Below are 10,004 nucleotides of genomic sequence, written 5' to 3'. Positions count from 1 at the left end.
CTGACCTAATGTGGGACTGAGGGTATGCTATCTAAGAATATGAAATTTGGGTCAAATGATCTTTAACATCTTACAGTGTCTTTCATCGTATCTCAAATTCTTTGTGCTAGTGAAGATAACAGTATACTGTGCTTCTGACTGGTCAGAAGTGAAGGATACGGATGAGTGGCCTTCTAAGTATTCCAAGTTCTTTGTGGAGGCCAGGTTTACTGTCCTCGGTGTACTGGAGTTGTCACTGCTGTTCATACAAAGTTAAAGAATAGAAGAAAAGTAGGTGTGTGTTAGTATCTACACGTGTGTGTGTGTGTGTGTGTGTATATGCATAATGCATGCGTATGTGTATATGCAGCTATGCGTTGTGGTTTCAGAGTCAGAGATGTGTTTTTTTCTTATTCACTGACAAAAAGGAGGTTCGACAAAGTTCGCTTGCTTGACGATGTAATGTACAGCTGCTTGCAGAATTATGTTTTCGTTCATGGAACTGATCAGTTTACCAAGAAGCTATTGTAATGGAAATCCTTGCAGCCTGTTTCTGTTCCGCGAATCTCTGAGCTTGGTCCTGATGCATTACTGGGGCCCATGACAGTGGATGAGTTCTGGAACTCCCTGAGCAAGAAGAAGATTGGAATGAAGGCTCTTTTACTTGACCTGGTATAACCATTTTTCTCATCTCCTCGCTTTTTGGATACCGTGAATCTTGGAGTGAGTTGTGGAGGGTTTCTTTTTATCAAATTTTTGTAGAATGAACCTGATCTGTAACATTTTGAGAGGGTTCTTTATTTTTTCTGGGGCAATGGACTTAACAAAGTCTTTCTTTTGTAACGTTCCAAGCATTTCAAAATAATATTCTGTGTTCATAAGATGTGCAGAGATTGTTTGATAGATCTAAGAAAACAAGAGGGGCTAAGAACCCTTGCTCCTGAGGACAACCAACAAAGACAAAGAAAATGACAGAGAAAATCAAAGGAAGCAAACTAGGGGAAAGAACTCTGCACAGAGAAAACAAGAAGAAAGCAATGACGAGGTTAGCAGCTTTAGTGAAAGTGATTATGTCTATGAAGACAAAGTTAACGAAGAGATGAACAGAAAACAGAGGAAGGCTGCATCATCAGCGAAGAAAATCGTTGCGTCCATTCAAAGTCGGAAGCAGCAGAGGACGAGAGTCTCATAGACAAATCTGTCATCCAACTTATGAAAATTATTAATTTTTATATTTAAAATTTACTATTTTTGTAGTGTTTTAATAATTAAATAAATAAACTAATAATACGGAAATAGGGATGATATACTGATAAAGAATAAAAAATAAGTAATCTTAAATATTAAAGTTATATTCGAGATGGAGGAAATATCAAAANAGCCAATAATAAACTTCCAGACGGGCCGAGCATCGTCCACAAAGCAATATAATAAGTTGGTCGGACTCTTTGTTATCTCCGGTCGTCGCTTGTATCTATGACATTATCCATTGGTAAGCCACTTGATTGCGCTTTTCTTTCCTCCGAACGAAGACTTCCCTTTGCTGCGGTGAAATAAGGGTGAAGTTAAAAATTGATGTTTCAGTAGATCCTATTCAGTCGTTTCTGGGCGTTGATGGTTAATTTATTAGGTTTATGGGATGTTCTATGGAGGTGAGCAGCCAAATTCAAAGAATTGTTTTTTCATCCTGGACGGACCGGAATTAGTTTCATATATTTCATTTTTAAATGAAGTAGGTGAGAGAGAACTGAAGGGTTACGGTTCAAATTTATATTACTTGATTTTTTTTCCTCAGCAATTTGATTGTTTCTCGTTTCATGAAAAATGGATTAATTGTGTGTTTTACATTAAATTTGTGGGAACAAAATCGCTTGCACAAATTCCTACTTTTTTCGATGTAGTTTAAAACAAGCTGTTTTTTCAGTGTGTGAAGACTTGGGATCATTGGCGGATCTAAAAACTCAATAGTGAGGTGGGGAAATTTGATCAGGTTCCTTGTCATGGTTTACCGGCGAAGGATTTGCATTTTCTTATTCGCAGATTTTGATAGTTTCTTTTAGTTTTAGATTGTGATATGACTGTGAACGTGCAATCAAGCATCATAAATTTCTTTCTGATTTTGGGTTCAAGTTTCTACTTCAATTGAATGAAAGAGGCAATTTTTCTTCTATTAAGGCATATAGAAGGTGGACTGGAGCAATAGTCCTTAACTCCTTATTCAGTTGTTACTTCACCTGTAGTTCTTTGGGAACGAGTTTTGCATCATTCACCTGCTTTTACCTTTTGTATTCTTTAAACTATATGTATGGACTTGGTTACCAAAACTATTCTTGCCCCAGCCAAGGTTCCAAGTTACCATATTTCTATGCACATTGACTGCGGAGAATGATTTGTTGCTGCAAACTGTATAAAGAAATATCATGAATGTTCAAATTTCGAATGTGCAGATCATTATTAGATGGGTTTTTATTCAATCAGTTTATAGCCATTGGTCGATATTCTAACTCGGCTATTCTTCTGGAGAGATCATCTCAATTTTGTATGGAAGAAACTTTATTTAACACCGAGAAAGTGTCGGATGGTGTAGGCTCTGACAATGCACCGGAAATCAGTGATGAGAAAACAGCATTTGGTTGTAAAAATGGCATCCTCGAAGGCGATCTTTCTCATGGGGCCAATGAATTTGTTACTCTGGCCATTGGTATGGAATTTGATTCTTATGACGATGCATACAACTATTACAATTGTTATGCGAGGGAGGCTGGCTTTAGTGTCAGAGTGAAAAACTCATGGTTTAAAAGAAATAGCAGAGAGAAATATGGTGCAGTGCTTTGTTGCAGCAGCCAGGGATTTAAAAGAGCTAAAGATGTGAACCGTCTAAGGAAGGAAACAAGAACGGGTTGTCCTGCTATGATGCGGATGAGGTTAGTGGATTCTAAAAGATGGCGGATACTTGAAGTTACTCTTGAGCACAATCATTTATTAGGAGCAAAAGGCTACAAGTGCAGCAAGAAGATGGGTAGTGAATCAAAGAAAAATCTACTGTCAAAAAGTGATTTAGAAGTGCAGCCTGTCAAGTTGTACCAGGCTGTTGTGATTGATGCAGGAGGTGATGAGACGTCAAATTTCAGTCAAACAGTGGCTAAGGCATCATCCTATCGTCCTAATCAGTTAAATTTAAGAAAAGGCGATGCACAAGCAATGTATAATTACCTCTGCCGATTGCAGTTGACAAATTCGAACTTTTTCTATTTGATGGATTTAAATGATGATGGGCGGGTGAGGAACGTGATATGGGTTGATGCTAAGTCCCGTGCAGCGAGTAGTTATTTTAGTGATGTGATATATTTTGACAATTCATGCTTATCAAACAAGTACGAAGTTCCCCTTGTAGCATTTGTTGGCATAAATAATCATGGTCAATCTGTATTACTCGGCTGTGGACTGCTTTCTGGGGAGAATAAGGAGTCGTATACATGGCTATTCAAGGCTTGGATTTCTTGTACGTCCGTGAATTCCCCAGAAACCATAATCAGTGACCGATGCAAGATTTTGCAGAGTGTCGTCGCTGATGTGTTCCCAAAGTCCCTTCATCGATTCTCTCTGTCCCTCATCATGCAAAAAGTCCCTGAGAAATTGGGAGGGCTGCGCAACTATGATGATATAAAAAAATCATTGCTTAAAGGAGTTTATGAGACTCTAAAACCGTTTGATTTTGAAGCAGCTTGGAGATTTATGATCCAGCAATTCAGAATCATGGATAATGAATGGCTGTGGTCTTTGTATGAAGATCGTGCTCAATGGGCTACTGTTTATCTCAAGGACACATTTTTCATGGGAATGGCTGCTGCACGTCCTTGCGAGACCATGACTGCCTTTTTTGATAAATATGTGCATAAGCAAACTCCACTGAAAGAATTTCTCGACAAGTATGAGTTAGCTTTGCAGAAAAAACACAAGGAAGAAGTTCTGGCGGACATGGAGTCGAGAAACTCAAGCCCCAAACTAAAAACTAGATGTTCCTTTGAACTGCAGCTATCCAAAGTATACACCAGAGACATATTTAGAAGATTTCAATTGGAGGTTGAGGAGATGTACTCTTGCTTCGGTACCACACAACTACATGTTGATGGGCCGATAACGATATTTTTAGTCAAGGAACGCATTATGTCTGAGGGAAATAGAAGAGAAATAAGGGATTATGAAGTTCTATACAATGTAGCATTGTCTGAGGTTCGTTGTATCTGCAGCTGCTTCAACTTCTACGGGTACTTGTGTAGGCATGCTTTGTGTGTACTTAACTTTAACGGGGTAGAAGAAATCCCATCAAAGTACATTTTATCTCGATGGAAGAAGGATTACAAACGCTTGTATATGTCACCTGACCAAATGTCCGGTGGTTCACATATTACCGAGCAGGTGGAACAGTTCACTCAATTATACAGAAGTGCATTGAAAGTCGTGGAGGAGGGAATGATCTCCTTAGACCATTACAAGGCGGCAATGCTTGCATTTGAAGAGTCTCTGGACAAAATTTACAGCGTGGAAGAAAAATGATGGCAATGACATTTTTTCTAGAACCATTGGCATGTGAAGATTGGTGTGCATGCTCTTGAAGTTTGTCAACTAATCAGAGGACATACATACATTAAAAATTATTTTTCTGGACTCTATAAATGATTCAAATCCTGATTTTAGAGGTTAGATTTAACTGGTTGTAGATGTTGTACACTGAAATTTCATTCATGTCCTGGTCGCAATAATCTGGTGGCTGTAAATGTATACTTGTTTGTTGATAAATTATTTATCACAATCTTGGACATGATAAGATTCTATATTCCTACTTCATCCAGTATTTAACTCAAATCCTATCATTATTTAAGTTAAACCTTTCAATTTATTATCTCATATTTTTTTAATTTCTGCGAAACCATTAATTTGTGTAATGGGGATGTTTTGAAAAATATATTTGATATTTGGAGAGAAAAAAAGGCGGACGTCGTGGGCGATTCTCTCCAAAGGAAATTGGGTCCTTAATTCGAGAACAGCCACGAAAGATATTACATGGTTTGAAAGAGAAGCTCAAATAGCTAACTTTAGTTACCGATTTAAAATCAAGATTGTTGCAACGAATGCTTCAATGCATGCATTGACGATATAGTTCTTGATATCATTACTGAGACAGCAAACAAATAAATTTGCTCCAAAAGACTAAAAATTTTAAAAAAACAGCGAACGACTAGATGGCCGAATGACTTCTTTCCCAAAAGCAGACAAGGTCCTAAATAGAAAAACAAACCAAAAAACAGAGAGATTCTATTACTAAAATTAGCTTCTTTTTTGCTCTGTGGAATTGGGGTGAGGATGCTGGCTTTGAATTTAATAAGACAATTTAACGAACAAAGAATGATAACCTTCAGTGACTCAAATTTTAGAAATCTACAATCTACCAAAATAGAATGTGTTGAGTTATATTTAGAATTCAGGCTTGACAATTTCCGTAGGGATATCTTTACCCGAAATTCTATATGGACTATCAGAGCATTCATATTGAAGCCAATCCTTTGCACAGACTAGTGCCTGAAGTGTGGTGGGTTGTAATGAACTCTGATGACCACCAATCTTTCTATCTCCTGTGTCAAACACTGAATCTGGAGGAACAGTTGAAAAGGGAATCGACAAAACATCAGAAGCCATTTTTGCAAGAGTTGGGTATTTTGTTCTGTTCACTTTCCACCAACCCAAAACATCAAATCCTTGTACACGGGGAAGAACAGATTCCTCCAGATATTGATCTAATTCCGACTTCAAATGCTGTTGACCACCCATAATATCAGAGATGTATATGTCAAAATCTGGAAAATCATCTCCATTTGACACGAGATTATCCTCTTGAGGTGCCTCTATTTTTAGCAGAGTGTCATTTCCCTCTTCTAAAAACGTTGGTGCAGGAAGGCACTGCACCACGTACTCGAGATATAGTTCGTGCAACCCCTCGTCAACAATCTTGATCCAACTTTCAGCATCCACACCATATATCCTGGAGAAGTTGAACTTTACAAGCTGCATCTTAAACCGTGGATCCATTACAACAGCGATTGCCAAAACCAGGTAGCAATCCTCCCAATACCTAGAAAAATTTTCCAGCAACCGTTTAGATAAGTGGCATAGAAAGAAATCCGGACTCGCATAATCTTCCATCAGTTTAAGCTGGATTCCACACACCTTATGGAAGAATATATTGCTTGTCGGATAGACAGGTGAGGTTAGAATACTGGCTGCTTCATATAAAACTTCCAAGTATTTGCAGAGAGCTTTCACCTGGAGCCATTCTTCCGTTGATGGAGTCAACTTGTAATCTGGATCAATGGTATCTAAGCAAGAAAATACTTGCTCTAGCTCAGAGGCAGCCATTAACATGTCATAGGTGGTGTTCCATTTTGTAAGGTCATCGGTTGCCAAGGTCTTGTTACTGGACACTTGAAGCAGTAGTCTCAATTTGTTAAATCTTTCTTCATGAGCTTCTGAAGTTTTTACAAATTTCACACAATCACGGACCATGTTGATGGTCTCCTTTATACAACCAATTGCATCTTTTGCAAGACTACTCAATGTACGAGTATAGCAGCTGTTGATTATTAGCTGACCGTTTAGGATAAGAGAGTTCTTGATTGATATTAGGCGTCTAAGATTTCCCCTGGCATTTTTATTGGCATTGGAATGATCCACAGTGATAGTCAATAGCTTTCCTTCAGAATTCCAATCAGCCATACAAGAAGCAACCACATTATTAAACACGGTATCAGAATCAGGGAAGGGTATCCTGACAAAATTCAAGATCCGCCTCTGCAACTTCCAATCCTTATCTATAAAGTGCCCGGAAAGAAGTACGTAAACAAGGCTTTGATTAGAAGTCCAGAAGTCTATAGCAAGACTGATATGTCCTGAAATCCCATTAAGAAGGTCCAGAATCTGCTGCTTCTCCCTCAAGTAAGTACGCAAAATTTGCTCTTCTACATCACTGACACTCGTCATATTTAACTCAGGGTGAAGAGCCCGTACAAAATCAACAAATCCAGAATGTTGGCACATGTGAAGTGGGTAGTCATGCCGAATTATCATTTTTACAAATTCACGACTGCAGAAGTCCTCATTGAGATAAATATTGGCCACTTTACTGCCAGCTTGGTAACGTTTTCTTGGTCGATTGGTACCATTAACAGAAATGATACTTCTGGGAGATGGGGTGGAAGGACCCAATTGATCATTGTCCTGATTATTCCGGCTAACAGGGCAGATTCCCAAAGCAATATGTCGTTTCAGGTGGCTTGTGCCTGCTTGCTTTGAGCCTGATATATAAGCAAATGACTTCTTGCACTGGTTACAGAAGGCCCTGACACAGTCAGCATTTACGGTAAAAATTGTGAAGTGGTCCCAAACCATGGACGTCTTTTTCCTGCGTTTATTAAACTTGACATCTGAATCGAGTGAATCAGTTTGTTTAATAGGGATATCCATAGAGCCTTCCGGCTATCCAAGCAAAAAACAGAGAAATTACGAGCACGTCTTCCTTCTTTAAGTCGAAAAAAAATGTGAACTCCACTACTCTTCCAGCAATCCGAGCAACTGAGATTTCATGAGCACAATTTCCCTTCTTTAAGTTGAAAATACATGTGAACTCCACGACTTCAAAAGACTTTAAAGAGGGATCCAGCCACCTAACAGGGAAACAGGGGAGGCACCAGTTTGCGAACAGTTATATTCGTCATTGAGCAATGTAAAATTCTATAACAGGAGTCTAATGCTCTCCAACCGCCTATCTCGTTTTTGTACTCCGCAAAGCAAAATGGGAAAAAAAAGAAGAAGAGAAATCTACAGAAACCAGTGTACTTCAATTTATACTTGTGAACTCTATCTAAGTAAGTACACATGTTTAGTCTCAACAACATATATAATCCAGAAAATTGCATGGACAATATAAGAATTACTAGTTGGAAGTAAAGTGGAAGCAAATACAACAATTTAACATAAACGAGTGAAATAAAAAATTAATAAAATTGACCTCCACTCCATGGCAGTCGACTGTGTTACCGACAATTCTCCTGCACAGTAAAAATTCGTCTGGACTAACACTTTCAAAACATGCTAAACAATGGGTTTGTTTGGTGCATTAGTGTATTGTATTTTCAAGTTTCTTCCTCTTGTTTGTTTGTTTTTATCCCGATTTCCGAAAAACAAATAAACATGTTGTTGCTTGGTAGATGAAAGCATTATTCACAGAATTAAAAGGGAACGAAAATTTTTCAACTTCAATATCCAAAATTGACTAAAAAGAGCATTAATAGTAGTGCCATCTTTATTTCTGTAGAACAATTTTCAATTAACTAAAATCATTAATAATACGTTTAACTAAATTTTGAGATATTGATGTGTATAAATATTTTATACCAAGAAAATAAATAAACAAAATAATAAAGCCAAAAGCATGTTTAAACAACAAATATAAGATTAGTTACAATAAAGATGATTTAATAACTAAAAATAATAAATTTTATAAATTCCAAAGAAAAGTAAAAATAAAAAATTTAACGATCATATTTATCAATATAATAACTAAATAATACAATAATTTTTTATTCATGAATTCACGGTTTTATAGAATAAATCTAACATTCTCAAATTCTGGTTGAAGATAAATTAATTTTAGTTTCGATCATACACGCGAAAAAGATGTGAGCTATTTAACATTGGAAAAGATCGCAAGGCATACCCTCAAGGTGGTCATTATTGTACACTCTTAAGAAGGCTAATATTCCAAATCAACATGCGATTACAATGAAGGAAAATAAATGAAAAAAAAATCTGTAGACGACAAAACAAACTTAACAAAAAATACATCCAAGCTCCCCATCCAATCCAAGAACAAACACAACATTCCCAGTAAAAATAAGCACAATCAAAACAATTATCATTCCACCAACATCACACAATAAAGCGACATACGCACCAAAAATCCAAACAAAATTATCACAAAAAAAGAAAAACCAGAAAATCACTACCATCATGTGGAAACTGAAAGCAACAAAATCGAATTAAACGAGAAATACACAATTCAGAAACACTCACCTCAACAACAGGATGAAATTCGAAGCGACGGAAAACGCAGGGTTTAGGGTTTTTCCAATGACGGGAGATTTTTGAAGAGATTGAAGGAGGGAGTGCGAGAAGATGATGGGCTTCAAGTCTCTCCAAAACCCTAACGGACTTTTTGCTGGGTGGCGGCCTATTGGGCATGTCCATTAAATAGGGATGTTAAATAACCTAATCTGTGTCCGTCCATTGAGCCCAGTCTCTATAACGTGATCTCAACCGTTGAAATTTCTATTTAATTTTATTTGACTCCGAGAATTTTCCATCTCCATCTAAACTTCCTCAACAAGTAATGAAAAGATACTAATTCCATGTGGGCTCAATCTTCTTAACTAATTTAGATAATTATACTTTATACCAAATTTATTTCACTTTCAATGACATTATTTTTACACTAAAGTGTGTTTTTTATATTAAAAAAATGTTTGAATAAAATATATTTAAATAACCTATCCATAAATTTCAAAAAGGGCAATTTTCGTATTAAAAATATTAATTGTCATTCTCATCAATGGTGAGTGAATAAAACATATATGGCTAGTGTGTGTCTTTGAGTGATTGCGTTCGAATTTATAACATCAGAAACATATGAAGTTACCTCGGTAACACGAAAATTATATTGTTCAATTTTTCATTAACATTAATCTTTGGGAAATTTAGATAAAAAATTTTTTGTGATACGGTAGTGTGATACGGAGAGACGGACCACTTTTTTGATAATTCAGAAAACAAATAAAAAGATGCAGCTTTAAAGAAAAATTGTAGCAGAGCTGTGTGGAGACTGACGTCCCTTCACGTTCTTGGTGCAATACATCAAGCTGCTGAGCATGCCCCCAACGAGCAGCACTCAATGTTGTATTTAAATTCCACGTGAC

At 37.0% G+C, this 10,004-nt stretch overlaps 2 protein-coding genes across 10 annotated transcripts; one reads left to right on the top strand and one right to left on the bottom strand.

Moving 5' to 3' along the window:
* Positions 1-1,354: 1,354 nt before the first annotated feature.
* On the top strand, positions 1,355-4,816 carry LOC140978316 (protein FAR1-RELATED SEQUENCE 6-like). 7 transcript variants are annotated; one of them, XM_073443242.1, is made up of 3 exons: positions 1,355-1,471; positions 1,610-1,715; positions 2,427-4,816. In XM_073443242.1, exon 3 carries the CDS (start codon positions 2,521-2,523, stop codon positions 4,534-4,536), a length of 2,016 nt encoding a protein of 671 aa, XP_073299343.1. In that variant the 5' UTR covers positions 1,355-1,471; positions 1,610-1,715; positions 2,427-2,520; the 3' UTR covers positions 4,537-4,816. The 7 variants fall into 7 exon arrangements, with proteins under 7 accessions (XP_073299343.1, XP_073299340.1, XP_073299345.1 ...); XM_073443239.1 differs by having other exon boundaries at positions 1,904-4,816; XM_073443241.1 differs by adding an exon at positions 1,904-1,951 and having other exon boundaries at positions 1,366-1,715.
* Positions 4,817-5,215: 399 nt separating this feature from the next.
* Positions 5,216-9,250, bottom strand: LOC140978315 (zinc finger BED domain-containing protein DAYSLEEPER-like). Of its 3 annotated transcripts, XM_073443236.1 has the most exons (3): positions 9,106-9,244; positions 8,042-8,081; positions 5,216-7,509 (listed from the first exon to the last, which is right to left on the bottom strand). In XM_073443236.1, the coding sequence occupies exon 3, from the start codon at positions 7,495-7,497 to the stop codon at positions 5,455-5,457; it is 2,043 nt and encodes a 680-aa protein (XP_073299337.1). In that variant the 5' UTR covers positions 7,498-7,509; positions 8,042-8,081; positions 9,106-9,244; the 3' UTR covers positions 5,216-5,454. The 3 variants fall into 3 exon arrangements, with proteins under 3 accessions (XP_073299337.1, XP_073299336.1, XP_073299335.1); XM_073443235.1 differs by lacking the exon at positions 8,042-8,081 and having other exon boundaries at positions 5,217-7,509; XM_073443234.1 differs by lacking the exon at positions 8,042-8,081 and having other exon boundaries at positions 5,218-7,697; positions 9,106-9,250.
* Between the last annotated feature and the right edge of the window lie 754 nt (positions 9,251-10,004).

This window comes from Primulina huaijiensis, chromosome 6 (genome assembly GCF_012295235.1).
Source record: "Primulina huaijiensis isolate GDHJ02 chromosome 6, ASM1229523v2, whole genome shotgun sequence".
NCBI lineage: Eukaryota > Viridiplantae > Streptophyta > Magnoliopsida > Lamiales > Gesneriaceae > Primulina > Primulina huaijiensis.
Note: the sequence above shows the minus strand (reverse complement) of the source record. Positions and strands in the feature narration are given on the sequence as shown.

What these genes read in the sequence shown, in the direction of transcription:
- LOC140978316 (XM_073443237.1), top strand. An exon ending in TTATGGGATGTTCTATGGAG is followed by an intron (nt 1,632 to 2,426) that starts GTGAGCAGCCAA and finishes TCGAATGTGCAG; the next exon opens with ATCATTATTAGATGGGTTTT.
- LOC140978315 (XM_073443234.1), bottom strand. Translation starts at nt 7,497, where the DNA reads ATGGATATCCCTATTAAACAAACTGATTCACTCGATTCAGATGTCAAG.